The sequence below is a fragment of the Lipophrys pholis genome (assembly GCF_963383615.2).
Source record: "Lipophrys pholis genome assembly, chromosome: 1".
NCBI classification, from domain to species: Eukaryota; Metazoa; Chordata; class Actinopteri; order Blenniiformes; family Blenniidae; genus Lipophrys; species Lipophrys pholis.
In genome coordinates this window covers 10,291,995-10,317,014 of record NC_137635.1, presented here as the reverse complement: position 1 = coordinate 10,317,014, position 25,020 = coordinate 10,291,995, and the positions used below count along the sequence as shown (strand labels likewise).

General features: G+C 42.2%; 1 protein-coding gene across 1 annotated transcript in view; it reads left to right on the top strand.

Annotated features, from left to right (window-relative positions):
- Positions 1-8,057, top strand: part of tbkbp1 (TBK1 binding protein 1) — a gene marked incomplete at both ends in the record, with an annotated part of 32,435 nt that extends 24,378 nt beyond the window's left edge. The window contains 3 exons of the mRNA XM_080458772.1: positions 2,045-2,160; positions 4,252-5,036; positions 7,929-8,057. Coding sequence (XP_080314898.1) covers positions 2,045-2,160; positions 4,252-5,036; positions 7,929-8,057 — 1,030 coding nt within the window. The remainder of the gene's footprint in view (positions 1-2,044; positions 2,161-4,251; positions 5,037-7,928) is intronic.
- Between the last annotated feature and the right edge of the window lie 16,963 nt (positions 8,058-25,020).

Genomic DNA, 25,020 nt, shown 5'->3' with positions numbered 1-25,020 from the left:
CTGGGACAAGGCCTGACCGCCAACCCCCAGACTGCTCCTCCTGCTCCTCCACGTAGCGTGACACCATGTAAAAATATATAAGTGAAATACATTCACCTTATATTCACTCTTCATGTGATTCCCACATGAAGTATTATTTATTTCAAAATATACATGAAATATATATATATAATATATATAAAGACAAGAACAACGTTGGGCTGAAGACAAAGATGAATTTGTTAAAAGGAAAAAAAAGAGAGGAACAACAGAATTACACAAAATATAGCTTCATTGACACAATAGACACAATTCAAGCTGAATGCATCTTTTGTGGGGGAAAACTGGAGAGTGAAGCCAAAGAGTTTCTCCTCAGAGGGAAGAGACTCATCGTAATCAACAAAGACACTGGATATCACATGATGTGTGTTATGAGGTTCTTTCAACTTGTTCAGTACTTGTATAGCCTGTACAATTACTAAACAAGTTGTGTCCCACAAGAAGTTGGTTGGTCAAGAACAGCGGCCTGCAACCTTTATGACCAAAAGACCGGTTTCCGCAACTTTCCACCAAGTGGAATTTGTCTGGAGCCAAAGCTTGTTAATAATCTGGAATAAAGAAAAAAAAAATTATTTGAAGGTTGCATTCATGAAGTGTAGCTACAATTTAGAAATACTTAATTACATTTGTAACTTTTGTCATTTTATGCATTTTGGCCTCTTCAGCTATTTAACTATTTATAGCCACGGTGCATTTCCTAATGGTTCGAGCAGTTTTAGCCATATTAGCTATTTTATCCCACTTTTTTTCTTTTGCTAAAAAAAAAGCTATACTGGGAATTTTAATAATTTTGGTTTCCTGTTATTTTTCTTGTTGTTTTTTTTAGTTTATGTTATTTTATCCGTTTTTAGCAATTGCAGCTATCCTGACTGCTTCAAGTGTTTTGCCTTATTGAGCTTCAGCTGCAGAGGGGCCAAAGAGCCACATGTTGCAGACCCCTGGTCTAGAAGCTTTAATGTTGAGAATATGGATCAGAGCAAGTCTTCATATAAAGACTGTGAAAGTGACACCACGTTTAGTTTTCGCCTCCGTTTTGTTCATTTCGTCTCTCAAATTAAAATCAGCAAACATCCATCAGTCGACTTTCTTCACAGATCACACCGCTGCAGATAATCTTCCTAGATTTCTTGTTAGATTTCAAGGTTTCATGTCTTGTCATGTATCAAAGCCTGTCAGTGCTGGAATGAGTCAGGTTTACTTTAAGACAGGAGAATTTATCCTAAATTGCGATAAGCGTTGTGTTATCAGATTTCGGAGCAGTCTACACCGGCAGTGAGTAAGTACTGAAGTTGTTTCTGTTGTGGTAAACAAAACCCTCAAATCACTCTTTATCCCCTTTAAGCTATCAGATAGTGACTCACACACACACACACACACACACACACACACACACACACACACACACACACACACACACACACACACACTCACACACACACACACAGTGTGTGAGGAGATTATTCCGTGCGTCTCTCTGTGTAATGCTGGCCTGACATTAATTCATATTGTGAGATTCAGATCCTTATCGAGCAAAAGAGCAAAGAGAAGTCAGCCTGTTGCCATGGTTAAAGGAGTCCGTCGTCCTTGTTTACGCTGCTGGAAATAGAGAGTTGTGCTCCGTCAGTGCAGCTCCTGAGAGAGTCATGACACATCCTGCATGAAATGGTGGGATTTTATGCACTCCCAATATGCGCCGTGACATGCAATCTAAAAATATAAGCCTCTCAATTAGCCAGCCTGATGTGTGAGGCCGTGTCAGATCAACTCATTCAGCTTTAACTGGAGATGAAGATGCATGTGATGCTCTTCAGCAGCGTTTCGACACATCTGACGGAGTAACCGGAGGACCTGAACCGACTGGCAGACGTCATGACAGGGATCTGACAGAGATTACAGTGTACGCACAATTATGAAGTCGGAATGCACAGACACTGCAACGCGGCCCTCTTCTCTGATAACAATGATTGCAATAATCAGGTAATTGCCTCCTTCCTCCATCATGCAGGGTGAACTTGGCTCTGGCCTACACAGAACTGACGGAGGAGCTGGGCCGCCTTCAGGCACTGAGCTCCAAGCAGACGGAGATCCTGAGGAAAGCCACGCAGGAGCAGGCCAGTCCAGGTGAGCAGAGCGCCAACGTCTCATCCTGGAAATATTCGCAGACGAGCTGTGGAACGTCAGCTACATCCAGATTATAGAGCATCTTCCTCCTCTGACATCCAGATTATAGAGCATCTTCATCCTCCAACATCCAGATTATAGAGTATCTTCTTCGTCCAACTCCAGATTATAGTGTCTTCCTCTTCTAAGTTTTAACTGTATTTAAGTAAATGTGATGCATAAATTCAAACCCGTTTATATCTTCTTATATTCAGCATTCACAATGGAAAAACCCTTCTTTGAGAGGTTGCAGGTGATTTGTAAAGTAAACATGAAAATAAACAAACTCACAGACACACAACGTCTCTCTGTGATCTTCAAACAGCCAGAAAAGACCTGGTTGTGATTTGTCGCCGCCGTTTTGAGAGTGAAAAAGTCAATGAAAGCGACATATTGAGATGTAACGTGGAGTGAAAAAGTGTTAAACAGTCGTGACACCTTTTTTCTTCATGTGAACATAAGCACAACTAATGTCTGACACGTGTGAGCAACCAGAAGGAACCACGTTATAACACCTTGGTTCAAAACGACCAGACAGCGAATGAAAAACTGCAGACAAAAACCTCACTTTTAACCCTTTATTGGACACGTTTCCATCTCTATACGTTTTCTTCTAATCTCATGATGGTAAACATGTTTTTTTTTTTTTTTTTTTAGATATTATTAGTCATTCTCTGCTGCATTTGTAGTGGTGTTAGCTATTGTTATGCATATCCATCCAATTTGAGCTGTTTTTATCTAGAAAAAAAAAAAAAAGGTGCAGTGTGCAAATAAAATAGAAATAAATATGATAAATGTGTTTATTGATGAAGCTCTGAAAGGCTTGAGGGAGCGACTCGGGTGGCTAAAAGGCCACACGAGTTTAACAACAACAATAAATGTACATTTCACCATTTCATATCACTTCTGTGCTGCTTTGCAAGAAATGTGTTAAAAGAATTGTCATGTTTAGTTTTTTTCTTAATCTTTGCACAAACTTTAAAATCTTGAAATCTCCCTGAATGGTTGCGAATGCATGAATATTAAGGGTTAATTTTCCCTGCTCTTGTCTTATTGAGTAATGTTGATAACTGAAATGGCATTTCGCCTCAATTAGCTACAGGATTGTGCAACGGCTGCGTTTGCCTCTTGGCTATCTTCGACAATAAACAAATATTTTTGCTGCCTGTTAAAGTATTCATGAAGGTGGGAATTAGTGGAGAGCCGTAAAGATTCTCCCGGGTGTTGTATTGTCAGAACGAGCGTGACATGAATCGTCCCGTTTGGCTGTTTCCTCCTCAAACACCCCCTCCCTTCTAACACCTCCACCAAACAGCCAGAAACCATGTTTCCTCTTTGTGATGGGGAGTGGAGCTCGAGTAGAAGACAGACTGACTCATCAACACATCTTTGTGATTACAGGAAACACTACGGCTGTTCTGGTTCAGATAAATCTTTTTATGAACACGTCGAATTGCGCCTCGTGTTCCTCTATTAACTGAATATCTCGCTGCAACATCTGAACGAAGGTCTATTGAGCAAAACTTGCAAGTAATGCCCTCTGATGAAATGCATATTATTGGCGTAAATGCCACACGAGATGAGAACAATTGGTAAACCCGAGAGAGCGGCAGCAATTTGTTCTGAGAATGTCACTTCAGAGTGGAAGAAAACGGGGAAACGGTGACATTTTCCTCTCGTTGTTCCTGAAATGTTGCCACACAAATTCATGTCGCTGACAGTTCTGGCACAAAAACGTTGTAATTATTTATTGTTTCACTACACCGGGAAATGTGTGTGGACAACGGAACAAATGATGGTGACAGGCAGCGTTTAAAGAGAAAAAAGCTGCTGCTGCCATGACGGGTTTCCTACTTTGGGCCTGCAACCAGCTGCTTTCTTATCGTCACTTCTTAGGATGAGAAACTTTTCCCGATGTACTGAAAGTACTGAACAGTGGAAACCTCAGAAAACTGTCAGTGTGTTAACCATCACACACAAGGCCACATCGAGTCAAACTGCTGCACAACACAACTTTGTAAAGTGTTTTTCTTTTCTCCATTGTTTCCTCAGTCCAGCGCCACTCGCCGATCCACCACCAGCGCCACTCTCCAGTATCTCAGCGCCACTCGCCCATCTCCCAGCGCCACTCCCCGGTGCCTCCTCCACCGCACCACTCCCCGATCCAGCAACGCCGCTCCCCGGTCCTGCAGCGCCTCTCCCCTGACATGCACCGCCGCTCCCCCCTGCTGGACGTCAACAACGGGCCGGCCTCCTACTCGTGCCGGCCGCCCAGCCAGCACCTCCGAGCCAGCTTCCAGGGTCGGCGCAGTTACTCTGAGGTCGCCGACCCCTCGGCGTACCAGTGCCCCCCCCGCTTCTCCCTGGACCCCGTGTCCACCCTGCCCAAGCCCCGGCCCTACATTGACGGCTACGCCAAGCAGCAACAACACATGACGTCTCCCCACGGCGGCCTGCAGCACAGAGGTTCCCCGTCCCCCCACCAGGGGGGCGTGGGGGGGGACGGGGGTCACGGGGAGAGCTCCAGGCGTCACTCCAGAGAGATGCCATTCCCCCTCTCAGAGATGGCCCACATTCACTTTGAGCCTCCGCCCCCCTCCACCCCGGCACCGCAGCCCCCGCAGTCCTCCGAGGACGAGGAAGAGTGGACCTGCCCACATCCCATCAGCCCCCCTCGGACGCTGGGCGTGCTCTCCGCCGCCGTGCCCGGCGGGGTCCTGAGGGGTCCGGCCTCCTGCTCGGCGTTCCCCATACCCCAGAGGTCCAACACCCTGACCTGCCACCCCCAGCCCGGGTACTTGTCGGCCGAGCACGCTCAGTCCTGGCCCTCCATAAACGTGAGTCCACACCAAACACGCTGCGCTGTCAGAACAACTTGTTTGTCATGACATTTCACAATCAGCTCGAGGTCTCGCTCTTAGTTCCCTTAATATATTTTGTTTTTGTCTGAGCAGAAGTTTGATATCCATCTCATGACTCTGCAAGTATACAGATGGAGTTAAGATATGTTGAACGTTACAACATCTCTGGAACAGAACATTTCTTCATGTATTCAACACATTCAAACGAAACAATTTAACAGTTCCTGAAGAATTAGAGCCCAAAATACAGAAAGAAACCCAGAGGGACCGTTGGAGTGAGAAACACCTCTCAATGTGTTCCTGTTTTACACTCCTCTTTCTTATATCTTCTTCCGTTTGCTGTTATTCACTTCACTTTTGAGGTTTGAAGATGGATCTTTCAGTCGACATTCAGTCAAAGAAATGTTCATTACTTATTAGTGATAAGCATGTATAATAGATTCATAAAGAGAAATAAAACTATAAATTTTTAAATTTATTGAGAAAAAACATTCATCTGCGTATAGCTATTCCGATGTAGATATTTATATGTTAAAAAAGTGAATAAATCCAAAAACAGACATACGTTTTATCAGAAGTATCAGTATTTTCGTATTGATCACTAATGTGGGCACATTAAACACTTCCCCGTTTTAAGCCAATCAAGTTGGCTCGGCAGGGTTTTTTTTTTTGTTTTTTTTAGGATTGCAATAATCTGATAATAAGACTCTGAGCCATAACTAATTTCTGAGCTGAAAAAGCCACAAAAGAGCAACGTCGATACGTCTCTTCCTACCTGGAAATGCTCATACCGTCCTGCAACGACTTCCATTGTTCACTAACACCATATGAAGTAAGACCGAATGCAAAGAAATATTGCGCAATCTTGTCCGATGTTTATTGGTTGCTCGGCAGTTTGGTGAAGGCTGTTTAATAGTCCAACACGACTTTGTGCCAGCGCACAAAGAAAGTCTTAAAGACGTGATTTGATGGGTTTTTGTGTGAGAACTCGTCCATCCTTCACAGAGACCTTGAACGCCTCTGAGATGAACTGCAACATAATTCCTCCGATGTCAGAGCCTGACCTTAGAAATGCTCTGCAAAAGGTGAAAATGTGCAAAGTAAAGGGATGTTTTGCACACAGGTGAAAAAATGTTTCCACTAAATTCAGCTTGTGTGAACTTTAATGACCTCTGCGCTGATTAATATTCAATCAGGGCCTGTATGCTGAGAGTATATGGTAATACATTAACGTACAATATGAGCGACGACCTCTTAATAGGCTTGCTTTAATTACTGCGCCTGTTCTTACCGTGTGTGATAATGTGCGTATCGAGCTTCGTAAATCAACCTCTAAACACCTGCCAGCTGAAGTAATGCGTTTGTGTGAACGTGTGATTTTGAAGACCTTATGCAGGATGTTAGTGAATCAGACCACAGAAGAGAAACTCTGTGCATTTCTTTACATGGATTCCAATTTTATTCTTTAAACTAAACCTCGATTTTCACTTTTCTTGGATCAAAAAACACTTTTACATTCACTGAGAAGCGGAGAAGAGTTCAACTAAACAGACACTGATCTCTTCTCAGAAAACAAAGGAGTCCATTTCCCTGGACCGTGACACGTCCTGCCGTCAGTCTCCTTATTCTACTTTTCACTAGAACCTGATGCGCTTCTCCACTTGGATTTACAACCGCTTTATTTATTCTGTGTCTGTTGTGTAAGTCTGAAGTGATCACTCACCCTGCACTGGTGTAATTTTACCACCTCCCACAGTCTGACTAATACTATCCAGTGAAGTGAGTAAGTTCAGGACGACGTGCGATTCATCCTGTGTGTGTGTGTGTGTGTGTGTGTGTGTGGGTGTGTGTGTGTGTGTGTGTGTGTGTGTGTGTGTATTGATCTAAACTTCATTGCAAACTGACCAACGGAGACTCATTGTGGCGGCTTCATTCGTCTGTCATATTATAACAACAGACTACGGGTTGACGTTTGTCAAGTCACTTCATTTCCTGTAGATTTATTCTAAACTGAGCGTTAAGGGGAGTTCAACATATAAATCATGTAAATTTGTATGTAAATTAATGTAGATATGAATGTCTATTGCCGTCGATGCAGAGTGATTGAAGCTGCTTAACCAGTGAAATGGAGAAAACTAATACATTAACAGAGGAATCAATATTCGATCATCGAGACTGAAACTCGTGCAACTAATTCTGCCTGTAGCTACGCCCAAATACTGATCCACAGGCTGCTGGTTAGTAACACTAGCAGCACTTGACGTTTCTCTACCAGAACCCACAACGCAAAATGAAAAATAGGATCCAGTTGTAGATGTACATCTCTTATATGTTGTCAATTCCTCATTACATTCATACAAACGCGTATTTCCTGCATTTAAATCCGCAGAACACGATCTTGGATATCCCACAAACCCTTGCTGCAGGTTTCCCAGCATGACGTCAGTTAGAAAAACATAAGCACAGTTTGACAGCTACAAATTCTGGTTTGTTTGTACATATGTCGACTTTGTTGTGATATCGATTTGGGAAACTGCGGATTGAAAATTAGTGGAAATTAGTGGAAATGGTCTTGTTTTGGTGTGTTGGTTTATTCTCTGTGCAGAAGTGAAACCTTGTATGGGAGATACGTTTTATAGATTTTCTTTCTGGTAGAGTATCTGTTTAGCATTTACTGCATCGGATTGCATTTTTCTCAATATTGTGCAAGCTTGTGTGTGTTCATGTGCTCCCACACTGTTGGGGAACTTAAAAGTCACATGGGGACTGACGTTGCCATGGAGACGAACATTTAAGTCCCCGTGAAGAAAGTCGATGAAGTTGGATGATGGTTTGTCGGAGCTAACCGGCGTGTTTCCGTTTCTGCAGCTCTGGATGGAGACGGAGGAGAGCGACATGAGGAGCTGCCCCCTCTGCCAGCTGATATTCCCCGTCGGTTACCCGGATGACGCCCTCATCAAGCACATCGACTCCCACCTCGAGAACAGCAAGATATGATCGCCATGGCAACGAGCTCTCCTCTTATAGAAGAGTTTGGCGGTGACGGGCCGAATGCAGACGAAGCAGGCCGTGGGTTCAGGGCGCTGACGCCGTGAGCTGAGTGTGATCATCTATAAAGAGGGATGCAAAATGGCGCGTTTTTTTAGTAAAACACGGGTCCGTCTTGGATTTGTGAGTGTACATGCAGAGGGAGACGAACCTGTATGGTCGCTTTTCTTACGTTCTGAGTGTAGTTTCGCAGTTTGAGACAGTTTCGGGTGTCGTGTTTGTTTTTCGCTTTGCCGTTCAGAGTCGATGCTCGGATTGAGACGAGGTACGAGAGGCACGCTGGCAGGTTCAGGGCGCTCGGCATGCCAAAAAGTTAGTTTCAGTGAATAACAATCAGGGAGATCTGAGGCGACTATTTTCACCACTTCGCTTTAAACACACCTGCCGGGATTTCTTTCTTTTTCTTTTTTAAAAGCTCACACTTGCAATGCAGCCTATTTTGCAGTTGCATCCTGTGCAGTTAGTGCCAAGGACAGAACACACAGGTTTCTTTAGACGATATTTCACACAGTGGGAACCTGGAGAAGAGTTTTCTGAGTGACTTGCATAGAAGTTTAGAGAAAATTGTATAGAACAGACTGACTGTCGGGCTTGATACGAGTTTATTGTCAGAAGAAAGTATAAAACATTCCAGTCTCACATGTTATCTGCTGATGTTTAATCCGACAGGCAGGAGACGACGCGGTCTTGACGTTGCCCTGCAGGGCGGGGCAACGACGTTGCTTACCTTCGAGAGGAGGAATGTACTTTTATGCTTGCGGCCTGTGATTAAAAAAATAAATAAATCCTAGCACTTTAAGTTAGCATAACCTAGGTAATGTATCCGCTTTCAGTCCCCATATATATTTTACTCTTTATATTGTATCTGTAAGGCAAAAGAATATATATGAAGATATATTTTTGCAGATGTTAAAGCACCACATGTCTCAAGTTGGTGGCCAGTTCCTCCCATGTGCTTGCACACTGCTACATGTACAGATACTGTAAATATATATATATATATATGTAGAAAAGAGAGTCGAGGTTCAAAATCCCGCCGAACGGGATTCTTTTGTGTACAAAGACTTAAAAAGAAGAAAAAAGAAAAAAAAAAAAGATCAAGTGGGATTCTCCTCGGTCTTCCTTAAGATCTGACCAGTTTGATGTCAGGACTGCCCAGACCACCCAACAAAAAAACCAACAGACGAGGGAAGCGCAGCGCGAGCCGCATGAGACGGAGACGAAGCGTCAGGCTCTCCACTGTGTTTCCGTCTCGGAGCTCTGATATCAAACATCTCCAATCAGCAACGAGATCTCTGCAGGGTTCAAGCAAAAGACGATTGCTTTTCTTTTGATACTTGGGTTTAATTTCTATCGTCAGCCAATCTCAAGCTGCGGGACTTGAACTTTTTGAGAAAAAGAAAAATAAGAAATATGAAACACCGTTACACTGATGTCAGCTAATACGAAGCTTTCAGTTACATGAGTTAGTTTTTGAAGTGGGGGACGTCCCCCGCTCAGCCACACATACATTTAGACCGGTCGCAGAAGAGAGGAAATGTGGCGGATGAGAGCACGCAGGGTGACGGTGTTGGGTGACGTGAGGAGCTTTTCACATCCGAGTCGAGTTCAATGGGATAATTCTGACTTATTGCTGCTTTTCAAACCGTTTCGATTCTGGTTTTATTGCTGCTGATTACAGTTTGTTCAGCAGGTTTACAGATGAGATCCAGGAAGGGAGAGACACAAGTCAAATCAAGTCCTCTTTCCTACTTTGCTGAAGCAAAAGAAAAAATACGTAAAAAGATTAAATATGTTTATTTCACAGTCACGTCACTCAGGTTATAATCAGTGCTTTTCCTTTACACTGTTGTCTGTTGGTATATTTAAAATTAAGTAGCTGTGCTTCATGGAGAGACGTTCTTGTTCATCTGCATGTTTGTTTATGAGGGAAGTCCCTCTAATTTGACTTCTCTAGTTTCGATGCTGGATTTCCCTTCGGCCCCACAACCGGGACTTGAACCCGGGTCCTCATACACTCCAGGTCAAGATTTAATCCAATATACCAACTGGGGTATTTTTGTTGTTGCTGTTGTTGTGTTTGTTTTATACTATTTTGAAACAAGAATATTTGGATTTGTTTCCCATCATATGAAAAAGATTCAAGGAAATAATCAAATAAACAGTAATATATTCAAAAGACAAAAGCTTCAAACATCTGAACCACTGACTCATCATACAATAATCATTTTGACATTTGTAATTTTTTTAATTAATTTCATTATTTAATATTAGTTTTTCTTGATTGTATTTATTTTTATTTGATTTTATTTTGGAATTCATAAACTTATGATATTTCTAAGCAAAATTGAACAGTCAGATAAGCCTCAGTTATCTCAAATAAATACATTGGGAATAATAAAATGTAGGAAATAAAGCAACTAACTTAATGACACAGTTTTATATATATTTATAGAATATAGGTTTTATTGATTCTTCTTGTTAAACTGTTTCTATTTATTCCATCAAACATTATTATTATTAACAATTATTAACAATGACTATGCAATGGGGTAGGATTAAATAAATCTATACTTCTTCCTACCCCCTTTCTAACACGTAAAAATAGTGCCATATATGAAGATTGGTGTGTGCTATCGCTAAAGAAATGTTTCATTTTTTGCTTCACTTATTTTGATTTTCACTTCTTTGTTTCTTTTCTTTCTTTTGTTTTTACATGTTTTGGGGTAAAATCACTCATTCATCCATCCATTTATTCATTCATTCACAGCACAATGAAGCACAATTCAATTATTTCTACTTAGTTTCCTTGAAGAGCAGCTCAGTGTTGATTCACGTCTGATCGATGAGACCGATTTTCTTTTCAAAAAGGGTCATCTGAGTCATCTTGAAATCTACAAAAAGACAATTCTCTTTCTCTTTCGCTTCTTGTTTTGAAGAGTATGTGACTGCATTGTGTTTGTGTGTGTGTGTGTGGGGGGGGGGGGGGGGGGGGGGGCGGGGGGGTATGGGGTTGTTAACCAATTTCCTGGGGAAAACCCTGAAAACAATTCAGAATTTCACGAGAAAACAGTGAAGTTCAGAGAAACAGAGAAAAAACAAGAAAGAAAAATAGTTGAGCCCTTCTTTAGTGATTGTGTTTGGTGTCTTCTGCCGTTCTGCCAAACTGATGATGACTGAAGACGCAAAATACAGGATGGAGGCAGAAACCTGGAGATGTAATTCAAAATGATAAGAATTACAATGTTGATCCAGAGCACCTGATTAATGCAACTTATTAATGCAACTTTATGCTTTGTAGTATATTTGCACTTAGTTCAAACACAGCAATACGCAGCAGTGTATGATGTGGAATCAAATAAATTTATCATTTACACTCATTTAGAATCTACAAGTTTTAAAAAAAAACCATCCCATTTTGGTCAGTCTTAATAAATATTATTTAACATATCGAAAGAAAGGTCTCACTTCCAACGTAACGAAGACATTTAATCTCCTTGTTTCTCAACACATCATTTTCTGAGCTACTTTTGAGGGCTTGAGAATTTTACTTCAGACTTGTTTTCAAACAACATTTATCACAAATAGGAATAAACCAGAATTATCCCTTAAAACACGCACTCTGATTGGGCCATAAGAGGGCTTTTCTGACTCCCGAGTATCGACACTGTATGTACAGTCAGCTCCTGTATGTGTACAAATGTTTAAACCTGTGTACAGACGGATATTGTGCAAGTGTGTAAGGCGAATGCAACGTGTACTCTTATTATTATACAACTTCAAATTGGAGTGTGTGTAAATTGATATATACATATATAATCCAACACCACAATAATATGCCAGTTATATACACAGAAACTTCCTCTTTCGCCCACTACAGGGTGGTACTAATGTCCAGCTACAGTCTGAATATGAATGTTTTTCCAAAATTTCAGAGAAGTTTCTGACTTTATTTTCTCGCTTTAAGTTCTCACTCGTGAAAATATAGAAACCACAAGTAGTGCATTTGAAACCTTCGTTTTGATTTGTCACTTTGGAAGAAACTGCAGTAGGGTGATTATAATTGGAGGACCTACGTCAGCTCTTAACCAAAGACTGAAATTTATTTCCTGTATGTTGATAAAGTAAGGTCACACCGGGTACGGTATCCACCCTGTGCTCCACTTTTTGCTTCTTTTCATTTCTCCTTCATTCGTCCACAGACAGAAATTCAGCCTCTTGTTGTAAACGATTGTGTTGTTCGGACTCCTCGGTTTGTTCACAGCTGCCAGCAAACAACTGAAACATCACAGAGCACAACAAGTGAGGACATTTGAGTTTGGTAGATTATTCCTTTGCTGTAACATAGTTTCCTGGTTAGAATGCTTGAAATCCCTTTTTTTTTTTTTTTCAAATAGAAACGACACAACATTTGTAAGGAACATGCATTTGTGGGATTGGCAGCAAGAAAGTGACTTTTCTGTGTTTTACACAGGTTTAATCCAACAGAGAAAAATCTTGCATTTGACTTGAATTTGTGACTGAATGTGGTGTGAACAATCTGAAGTGGAGCATTAAAAGGTCGAGCTTTACATGGGATTGGTAAGTTTAGAGTCACTGAAGTTCTTGTTTTGCCAGATGGGGATTTAAATTGTCACGAAACAAACGTAAAAAAACAAAACAAGACCTAAAATACCTGCACTGGTCCAGCCGGCACCGAATGTGACTATTGCCACCAAGAAATAATCCACCAAACACTCTTTTCTTCAGCTTTTGTGCTTTGTTTCTGTCTTTCTCATCAACTGATACACGGAGTAATCTTCTGAAAGTTCCAAGCATTGTTTTGTATATATATATATTTTCCGGGGCAGCCTTGCGATTCTGCCTGTGTTCGCTCATAATCTCTCAGATTTACTCAGGAGATAAACGGCTAGGTCCAACAAAGAGTTACAGGTACAAATCCGAGGTCCAACAGAAGATCTTTTTCATTCCTGTACAGCTCCGCTCTCATGTTGACGTGAGTCAGGTTGTTTCAAGGCGCACACGGAGACCTCGGCACTGACAAGCTCTCCACAAACACTCATGAGAACCACATGAGGAAGGCACCGCTGGCATTCAAGAGACAAGAACAACACAGAGTGACCACAGAGGAACACAAACACTGACTTTTCTCTCCGTCTGTCTGTAAATATTCTACTTAATAAACTGAGACTTGCACTGAATTCATGTCTCTTTCTTCACTCTGATGTCACCATGTGTTTTGATGGGATTATTTCAGAGCCAGAGAGCGACGTGGAAACAAGAAAAAAAAAGAAAATCCAATTCATACATTGAGCTCATCTTACACACATTCAAAAGTGACGACGACTCCTTGTGTCCATCCGTCCATCTTCTTCACACACTTTGTTCTGAGTTTGGTTTTCAATCAATCAAACGTCATTCAAACAGCACTTCTCCTGCAGGTCAGCACAATCCAGAGTGAGGAAGTGATCGCAACACAAAGAAACAGAAGACAATCCAGAACAAATGGGGAAATCAGTGTAAGTTGATGATTAAAATAGAAACAAGTGGAAATAAGATGAAAATATGTTCAAGAACAAGATAGTATTATAGAAACTTATTTAAATGACTAAAAAGATTTTTTTTTTTTATGTAAAATTGATATTATAAATCAATGAAGCTGAAATTAAGATGAAATTTTACTGAATACCACCAACAATCTGACAAAAAGCAAAGAAATTCACATTTACGGGAGAGTTTCAAGTCGTCAGGTAACAGAACAAGGAAATCCAGACGAGCTCAGGGAGATCATGTGATCTCAGGTGAGGAGGAAAGGCGCCCTGTCGAACCCTCCAGTGGGACCATTTCATCAGACAGCAGCTTCCTGCAGCCGCAAGGACATTTATGCAAAGTTCTTCATAAAAAGCAACAATAGTGAGCGTGAACAAGAAGTCTGAGGAGCTCACTCATTCATCTCCAAAGACGAAGTTTCTTTTTAACTCTCTGGCAAGAAATTTGGTTCTATTCACATTTCTATTAGAGACAAAGCTGCTTTGTGCATTTACTTCTGTATTTTATGAACTTTTCGCAAATCCTTATAATCTAAATTGCATGAAATCAATAATCCAAGGAACAATCGATTAGATTTTGGGATGTTAACGTCTAACCGTTTCCGAATCGATCCCAAAAACCTGAGAAAAAACGCTCCCATGGCACCTCATGGGGGAGATCAAAGAAGATGAGCGTCTGTCGCCATGGTGACGCACTGGAGCCACCGGTAACTCCACTACCCGACCCTCTTCTCCACTCTCAGGAAATCACAGGCCAACTCCCTCTAACGGTGCGTTCAAGTAACACAAAAAATGGGAACCAACGGAACATGATTGAACCTTAACATTACCAGGTGGCATTGGTGAAGGTCTGCGTTCTACCATGGGCCTGTTACCATGTCGGTGGTACTCAGTAATGTCAAGAATTTGACAACAGGAAACTTTAACAGATAATCTGCCAACATTTTTTAAAACTATATTTAATCACAAATTCTTAATTCACTCTTCACTCATTTGTTTGGACCTATCAGACAAAAGTGTTCATATGTTTTCAAATACTCCTACTTCCTCATTTTTTTTATTTTGAATATGTTTTTAATTTAATATCTACCATCCATGAATCCAAAATGTTATACGTTTTCATATTCTAAGTAAAGTCTGAGTAAATGAACCCACCTTTTCACAGAAGTAACTGGAATTGAATTCTAATTTGACTGAGTTGCCCAGTGCTGCTGATTTTGTCATTTGCCATCATCAATCTTCCCTTTAAGAAACATGCTTTTCACATCAGCAAGATTTCAGGTGATTGATAATAACTTTTCAACCGCCACAACAACAAAACTCTCAATATTGTTTGTTTGCTCCTGAAATCTGAGAACAAGACTGTTTTTTCACAGGTTTTATTAAAATGTCACCGCGGCCTTCACAGTGAGTCTGCCTGTCAGCTGAGCCTGTTTTTCTTCTTCTTCTTGTTTCATCTGTAAACAAAAGCTTGTCAGGCAGCATCATTTCAAAATAGATCAATCAATTCACTGAAAGCGCCTCTGACGTGCACAACGTCGACATTTTGAGAGCTCCACACGTGGCTCGAAGCTGAGGGCGTTTTGTTTACCTCAAGTCATTGGCCTCCATCATTCAGCAGCCAAACTTCTGAGCAACTTGGTTTCCTTCGTCTTCAGCGCTGCGCTGTCGACTTCAAGACTGAGGCTACCTCAGGAAAGAGAAACGCACCCACCCATCCGGGCCACAAAACCACAAACCCCGAGAGGCTCCACTGGCAGCGCGCAGAGAGAAACCAGCCTCAAAAACACTGTCAATAGGTGTTGAGGAGCTGCAGTTTGTGCTCGCTGATCAAAAACAGCACAAACGCGAATCAAAACGCCGCCTCGGCAGGCACGATTACTAGAAGTCAAGTTCCTGACATCGCTGAGTTTCCAGTAATCCAGCCGACCACCACGTTCTGTAAAATCGCTTCATTTTAACCCACTTGGATTGTTTGCCAGTGAAATTGCACATTATGAATAGATTCTGAAGCTCAATCCCAGAGCAATAGAAAGCTTTTTAATTTACCTCCAATCACTTTTGATCAAAATTCAAATTGCAAAAGAGTGAAGCTGCTCTCTTTTCAGCGATGATAGAACTCGATGCTTAGATCTGGTGGATAAAAACACACAAGTGGTGTGTTTTGGGAAACACTTCGCTGCACCGTGGATTCTTCGCATTACAGATTTTCCTGCTGGACTTTCAACCCTAACGTTGATGGCGGCAGCGTGAACAGCACCGGTTTCCCCACAGAAAGGCTTTCAAGCTTGCCTGGACTGCAGAATTAGATGAATTCTTACTTCTTCTTCTTTCAGTATTTCTATCTACAACGATTCCTGCAGCCTTTCGGTTGCACTTTCGCAAACTCACCCTTGTTTTAATGCTCCGATGCTAATGCTACGTGCTAATCTTAACTGCACAGAACTGATCTCTTCTCCTCCATTGCTGTCTTCTCTATCTGACCACACCTCATTGGACTTCCTGTTTCTGCTAATTTCTGCATTTTTGGTTAGATTTTTTTGTTTGTTAGTTTGTTTGTGTGCTTGCCTCCATCTTTATACTCCTTCTAAAGGTGAGTATAAAGGAGAATTAGAAGTTACCATCCAAAGTTGCACGTCAAAGCAGCTGCAGAGAGATTATCAATTGTATAAAGTGACAGTTTTGATGAGATCCGAGATGACCTGGAAGAGATGCAATCAACTCAAATGCATCTTCAGTCTCAACGTTTTATGTCCTTTTAGAAAATATGTCAATCTATGTTTTGGAGCAAATGATTTCTGATGAGTCCTTTGAATCTCCTTATTCATTCATTTTACTTTGCAGGATTTAATCACCCTGAAAAGGGTTTTTCTCAGCAAAGATGCCAATGACCACACACACACACACACACACACACGCACACACACACTGCAGAGTCTGTATCATTAGTTATTCACAAACTTATAGCCCTAAGATGTTCTGCCCAACGAGTACCAAGTCTGGTAAGTGTAAACCTCCTTTCTCCTTTCGGGAAAAGAAGAGTAGTGTACCTATTTCTAGATACACTGGTTAACTATTGGCCACTTGAGAACAGTAAGTCACGGCATGTGCTTAAGTTTTAAATAAGATTTTATTTCTTGAAAACTTCATGCTTCCTGTTTGTTTCAGCAGTGAATCATCATCACAGGTGAGAAGAAAATGGTTTCCATGCTGTTCTTGTAGATTCCATGTGGGAAGTGAGTCGTGAGCCCACTAGATGGCCACAGAAACCACAGAAACCATAAAGCATGAAGCGCCTCCACTACAGACCTCAGCAGGCTGCAGTCAGCTCACATTCACCCGCTGTTCCCCAATGGAAACTATTCAAACACTCGTGCAGCCGACAAAAACCCTCACTCTCTATGAAACTGCAGCGAGATGAAGGATGAATAAACATGAACAAAAGCAGGACAATGTGAAGCCAGTCAAATGTAAGTGGTTTGGCACAACTCGTTTATATGAATGGACTTATTTAACCAGATTTAAAGCACCACACACACACACGCGCACGCACGCACGCGCACACACGCACACACACACACACACACACACACACATACACACACACACACATACACACACACAAGATGGGAATCAAACCAACATCTAGATTAAAACATGATGAGCTCCATCAACTGAGCAGCAGTGAGATGCAAAATACCACAAAACAGTGATTTGACACAAGTGGTTTCCAAAGATTCCAAATCTTTCCAGAAGATAATCAGCAATAATTTCATGAATATATATTTAAAACACACTGTATTAGGCACTCTTACACATTCAAACAGGTCTGTAATATAAAATCTGTATGCTTGTATTTTGCAGCAGAGTGGAGTAATAAGCTGTTCCTAATATTGTGGAGTGTCAGCATTTTGTTATTTTACTGCATGGTGACTTTTCTTGAAATCACTCTACCCCTTTGTGGTTTGAGGAGCACAGTGGATCCCTCCGGTAATATCATGGGTGTTCCTGAGAACTCCGACGGACGCCGCTCTGCTTCCTTCTACACCTCAAGTCCCCTTTATGATTCCACCCTGCAGCTGCGCACCCCGTCATCAGGGCTCCTGGTCCATTCCAGACTCCGCTATAGACTCTTTAATCCCTGTCTAATGACAGTGGATGAAGTATTTAAATCTTTGTGTGTGTGAGAGTCCAGAAACCGTAAAGGAAACATATGCCGACTCAAATAGATCACAAGACTTGTGCAAAAGAGGTAAAGTGATGCACTGCAACCCTGAATTGATTGTTTTGACGTTTACCTCTCAGTAACTGAGCGACTTTCAACTGACCAGACGCCGATTCACCTCCTGCTGTTCAAGCTGAAATCAGTGCTGGTGCCACACATGTCCGACTGGCAATAGGTTCATCATGTCATCTGGCACGGAGCCTGGGCCACAGATCGAAGGCTCTCCATGCTGCGAGTAAACACACCAACCAAGAAACGCATACAGACTAATGACACGACACACTGACGGCGTATTCATGCAAGAACAAAGACACTTGAACACAAGATCCGCATGCTTATGTGCATCCCAGCGCACGCACGCACGCACGCACGCACGCACGCACACACACACACACGGAGTTACACGCTCCAACACTTCAGCACACGTAATCTGCACGGGTTGAGGCACAGCTAGTGTCGGCGTGAGGCGCTGAACTGCGTTTGAACCGCTGACCTCTGTAACTCACCCATATTGATGGCAGCCAGCACAACACAGCGCTCCAGCAAGCAGAGGGTGGCCCCGGGGACTGCAGGCGTCAATGGGGGAGGAGGGGAGGGACGAGGGAGGGATGAGTGGATGGATAGGTGGGTGAATGAATGAAGGGATGGAGGGGTGACAGATGAGGGGAAAATAGAACCAGTCAAGTTCAGTTGTGAAGGTGTTACGGTGGGATGACAAAGAGACAGAAGAGGGAGACATTCCAGTGTGTCTGCAGGGTTTGGTCACTGGTGGAAGGAGAACAGGTTGAGTCTCACTGGTTTCTCTCTTTAAACACTGAGACAAGATAAGCAACGTTTCCAAGTGAAAACTAAAAACCTTTGTCGCGTTAAGGAGTCCATTGACACGACAACGCCGCTCGGAGCCACTGAAAACACAACTTTTGGAAAACGCTCTGTCTCCATGCCGACGGCGGAAACGCTGCTATTGGTCTTGTGCACCGCAACCCCAGTAAATATTTCTTCTGCACATGTGCGAGTCGTTATTGATTCTTATACTGTAAAGAGCTTAGTACTTGTTGCATGTTGGAGCCTGTCGACCACCAAAAGCTTCAACAATGGAAAGATAACCAGAACTGGACAACGGAGCAGTGATCGTCGTTGGTCAGGTGTGAGAATCATGTTTTCTTTAAGACTAAAGGGATTGTGCGTTATGCATGACGAGAAGAAGGGAAGCTGGTGTAGCTCCTGTGATGTTTTGAACAAAACAGTGTTGCTCTTTCAGCAAGATGTTTTCAAACCACTATATTATCCTAAAACTCTGTAATATCTTTCATGTTGGCAGTGAATCGTCTGTTATGTTCAAGATCGTGTGTCGGCGGTCATGTGACATCCCACAGATTTCTCCCTCTACAAGCTCTGGGGGTGACACAGAGGTTAGTCCCGTTTCCATGAATCATTCAACTTCATTTTCTAAGTTTGCACTAACGCGACACTGTTGAGCCGCGGATGTCGTCCAGAATCTGGCATGAAACATTTAGCTTCTCGCGGCGGCTCAATGCAGCGCACACGTTCACGTTAACATGTTCTTATCCAGAACACATCATTAATAGCCAATGCCACAAGGTAATCGCAGTCAGTCTAAGAATGGAGACGCTTTTACTGTCAGCACCACCTTTTGTTTTAATATTTGATCAGGAACAAGCAGCGGCTGACATGTCGTACGGGTCCTCTGCAGGGTGTCCACCCGGATGCCTGACGCATCGTACCACCCACTTCCTCTCTGTCCACTGACATGGAAGAAATAACCTTTTTGGAAACAGACCAGGGGGGATCTAATACTTACTAAAATGATTAATTTTGTCATATACTGTACAGGTTGGATAGCCAAACATCACACATATTAATAATTAATTTAGAATATTTATCTCTGAAGACTATAAGAGGATTTTACACTGGGTCACAAACTCCTTCCTGTACGTCCTCCACTCAGCTTCCCTCAGATGTTTGTGCCGTTTGGTTTGAGTCGTGGAGGGTTTAATATCAGTCTGTGTTGTTTCTGATAACAGTCAATTAATGTTCCAATGATGGCAGTGCAATTTATAATGAATGAGTTATTAAATGTCAAGATGTTTCTACTGCTTTGACCACTCAATAAGTTTCAGAAAAATCCCTCAACACCTCTAAACATGAGTCATGAAGTGGTCATGATGTAAAGGAGTGACCTGGAGTGGCATTTCTGATCGTCTCAGTCTCATCTCTGTTTGTAGGAGAATCACAGAAACCAGACACCTAAATGAAAGCTGACAGCAGCGGGAAAAGAAAGTTTGACATGAGCCATCATGAAGTCTATCGGGGCTAGAAGCAAAAGATGAGAAAATACAGAGAGTAAACCCAAAAAAGGGGGTGAGTGAAAGAATTTGGCTTCATTACGCAGGCTGGGCATCGACGTCGGGTGATAATCAGGCCCGTCGTACTGTCTGGTCCCGGCTCACCCCAGAGGTGTCACATCGGGTTGAGATCGGGACTCTCTGCAGAGCAGTCAACTTCTTTCACGTCAAATCGGGAAATCACTTGCTATGCACGGGGGCATTGTTACGCTAAAAGGTCAAAGTGCTGCGGCTAAAAATTGAAGCACATTTTTGTTTGAACCTCGGCGACGGGCTGCAGCGTTACTCATTTCCTGAACGTGACCCAACAATAACCAAAGCTCACTGAACGCCAATCTGTGCTCAATAAGTTTATTTTAGAATTCATTTTCTTCAAGTTCACTCACTTTTGCACAAATTAAATGCTTTCAGACAAAATGTTCCTGGAGAGTCGAGCAAGAATCCAATTCAATTGTATTGATAAAGCACCAAATATATATTTACAGAGAAACCCTACAAGAATATACCCACTGGGTCGCTCCACAAAATACTACATACTATCCAAGTGTGTTGAATGCTCAGTCTTGTCATGTCTTTACACAGACTTATGTTTTGTTTGTTGACTATAATTAGTCAATTAAAGAGTGCTCCAAGAACTACGTATATCTTCAGTTCATTAACACAAATGAAACATTCTCTTATTGTGCTACTTGTGTAGATGCTGGGTTTGAATCCCAGCAGTTTCTTTTCAAGAATTTCCCCCAGGAATTGATAAAGTATAGCTTGAACACTTTGTGGTATCCAGGCGTGAAAGGATGAATGTGATCATGCATGCGACTGTTAGCGATGTTCCTCACATTCAGGTAACAGCTGAAGGCCGGTTGACAAGGCAGTGATTTCAAGTTAAAATGCAAAGCTTTTGTAGTGTTTTGGGGGCCGAGTTACACAACTACGGTACTGAGAGTACGTGACATTTGTAAAATTCTTCGACTCCATCCTGAGTAGATGTCGGAAGTGCCCCTATGGCCGTAGTTACTAGTAGTTCTGCACATGCTCAGTAGATGGACTAAAAGAACAATGTTTCCTCCAGGGTCATGACTCCTCGTCCATATTTTCCCTGGGAATTGGTAGTTTTATAATTGACACACTCAAAAAATATCAGCGAAATCAGTGGTTTATATTGCATATGAGAAATATGTTTGATTGATATGAGCATATTGAGTTTCTCCTTGTTGAATGGTTCATTCTAATCCATGTTGTTCAGATAACATAATTCAAAGAGAGTCAATCTACTTAATCTGAATAGATGGAAATGTGTGGCATGATTAAATGACATTAATGTTTATAGAGTATTGTTCTCTGCTGCATGTGTGTGTTGCTTCATTACAAAAACAAACAACAGCACCAACTTGCAGACCAACATGTTAACGTTTCAGTGTTCCTGCTGTTGCCATAGAAACAGCCAACTACTCCGAAATGAAAATTCCAAAAAGATACGTTTTCACTTGAAATGGCAGTGAAGCCTAATAGACACATTAATCCACTTTTTCTTCACTTCATACTCCATGTATGAACCACTAATTGGTTGTTGAAAAAACTGTAAAAACTTGTTGTCGAATCAGACAGCAGCAGTAAACTTCAATCCGATCCGTCGCCCTGCAGTTTAGACACGGTCCATTCAAACAGCTTCAGATCATCTTTGAGGAAAACAAACGGCGGCAGGTGCTTGAGAATCTGCCAAATCAAGCATATGGCCCCCGAGGTGAAAGTAACAGGAGTGGGAGCACAGACGCTCCGTTTCCTCTCCACAGTGAGGAGTGGAGCTCGGCACACTGTGGGTTTCAAACGATGGGTTCTGGTAACTCGTGTGACGGAGGTGTTGTGGCCCGGAGCAGCCCACTTGACCCCGGCTGCTTTGGCGGAGACGTGAAAAGTGTTGATCCCGTTTCAACACTTGCAGCTTTATTGTCAGTTACAATATGGAGTCGAGTGTCAGCGGCGCGGAGTGAGGACGGGCCGGTATCGACTCTGACGCCGTGGAGATGGAGGTCTGTCCGCCTGCACGCTGCGATTGGCCGGCACACTGCTCAACTCGGGGGAACGTTCATCATTAGCTGGTGCTTCATGGCGAACGGGGCGGCGTGGCCCCCTTTTCCCCCTTTCAGGCGGCAGTATCACAGCTCTGATCTGTCGCCCTTCGCTTGCCTTAATGTGTGAAAGCAAGACGTGTTGCGCCTATTAGCACTTCTTGGCAAGGCTGGCATGCTGATCCCTCCTCCCCGGGGAGCCCGGCAATATGGTGCCGCATGGTGACCGCCCGCCAGCCCCGGCTCCCGCTGTCACAACACATCACGCATCCCCAGCAACCATCGCCACCGCCTCCTCGCCACCACACCTCCATCAGCGGGCCGGCTGAGTGACAGCAGCGCCGCGCGGCAGGGCCGCGGGCCTCCGGCGGCAAAACTAAAAAGTTTCCACCGAGAGGATGATTGATTATGAAGAGTAGCTCTGGTTTGGTAAGTGGAGAGATTATGGAGCAAATCTAAACTGGATTCTTCCCGTTGCTGCTGATTGGATTATACAAGCAACTTATCATCTTCTCTTAGACTGTTTTCCCTGAATGGAAAATTATAAAAGAAAAAAGAACTACCCGTGAGGAGAAAAAATGAGCGTTGTGCACATAAACTAGTAATTAAATCAAATACAGGACTTCTGCAGTCACCAGCAGGTCACCTTTTACACAAACTGAACCATAAAACAGATGTTCAAAGTTGAGGTGCTTAAAAAAAAGAACTTCAGACAGTTAAAGACTGTTGCAGAGATTATTAACTCACCTGGGAAATATCTTAGGAAGTAGTAGTCACAATAGTTGTCGCAGTCGCAGTTATATTAGCAGAGCTGTTAGTAAATAGTCACAGTAAAAGTGTTATTAGTAGTAATTTGGGTTGACTTTCGTAGTTTTTATTGCAGTTGCAGTTTTGTAGTTGTAGTACTTCAGGTGGTACTGACAGTTGTTGAAGTTTATTACTGCAGTTGTAGTTACAGTAGTTGTAATTTTAATAATTGTGATTATATTAATTGCAGTTGTATTTGTCATTTCACAGTTGTAATTGTATTTCTAGTTGTAGTTGTTGTAGTTGCATTCATTGTAGTTTTAACAGTTGAACTTGTATGTATCGTAGATTTCATTGTAATTGTACTTTAGGAGTTGTGGAGGTTGTAATACTTTCAGAAATACTAGTTGTAGTACGTTGTACTACGTTGTAGTTCATGTCGTTGTAGCAGAAGCTATATTATTCAATGTCATTATTGCAGTAGTAGTTACAGTAGTATTAGTTAAAGTGGGGGTAGTTTCTAATTTTATTTGCATCTATGTTCCTGCAGTTATAATTATATTTGTTGTAGTTGTGTAATTTACAATAGTGGTAATCATATTTGTTATTCAAGTCCATTGGAGGATTCTAGGCCTTTTATTATTTTTTTTACTTTAAATATTTAGTTCCAGCTTTACTGGCAGGAAATGAGTCATTATTTCAACCAAGCAGGCACAAAGTGTACCGAGTGTTATTGATGTTTGAATTAGTCAAAGTAGCATTTTCAATTTCATTCTTATTGTACATTTTCTCCTCATTAAACCTGAGATGACGAGCGAAGTATTGATCTTCTTCTGGATAGTGGATACATGTGACCATCAGCTGCTTTGTTCCTTTCACTGTAACTCTGAATCGTTCTCATACAAGTTACAACTAGGAGGGAGGAGAAAGTACTTACATTTGTGTTTGCATAAAGGTAATGCACAGAAAAACCTACTTGATTCAGAGTCAATAATCCAAGTTTTTCATGCAAGCACAGGGACACTACACCATCATACAGTCCGTTGTTATCTAATCCAGATCCTCTACTCTGAACGCTTTAATCGTTTCTCTGCTGCAGCTCACGTGATTCTACCGAAAGGCTCAGTGCTGAGAGTTGTACAGCTCTACTAGATGGCGACACAGACAACAAACCTTCAGGATCAGAACCAGAAACTGCAGATTTGTATCGTTTCTTCACTGATTAAACAATAAGTGAGTTTAACTCTGGCCTGCTGTTTCATGGGTGTCCACTCAGAGACGTCTCACACAACTGTCCTGAATATGAATCAAACTGAATCAACCCAAAAGAGGAGGACGCCCACATGGAGACAGAAAAAACAGATACAATGGGAAAACAAGAGACCTATTACTGATCAATGCCTGTAATATTTTCCCCTCTGTATTGATGACTATCCTCCATCGCTGTGGCCGACGAGATGACTGTGCTGCTGTGATGTGGATTTGATAGTGACTGGTCTCAGTAGTCTTCAGGCTGAGTCACGACGCTTCCAGCTGCGACCACAAGCGAACTTATCAGCCCTGCGCGTCCGGGTTCCGCCCACAATGTCTGCTTCAGTGGTTCAGTAGATAAATTACAGTAAACCAGAGTGAAAGTCAAGTAAAAGTGTGTATGTTGAAGTGACATTAACAGAACTGAATATCTTTAGTAGAGATCATTTACAGCTTATTGTGGGATGTTCTGCATGTTTTTATTGATGAGGCAACAGTTACAGCCGAGCCAACTCATAGTCTTATGATTATGAGCCAACATCGCCGCTGCAGAACCAGAGTCAGAGGCTGTGGTGGAAACGAGGCCTGAGACTGAAACTCAATCGATTATCTTTAAAATCAGACCATTTCTCCCATCAACTGCTGAACACATAAATATGCAATAAATGACATTTGTTGACAGCCGTTAGGAGATGTTACTTTGAATGT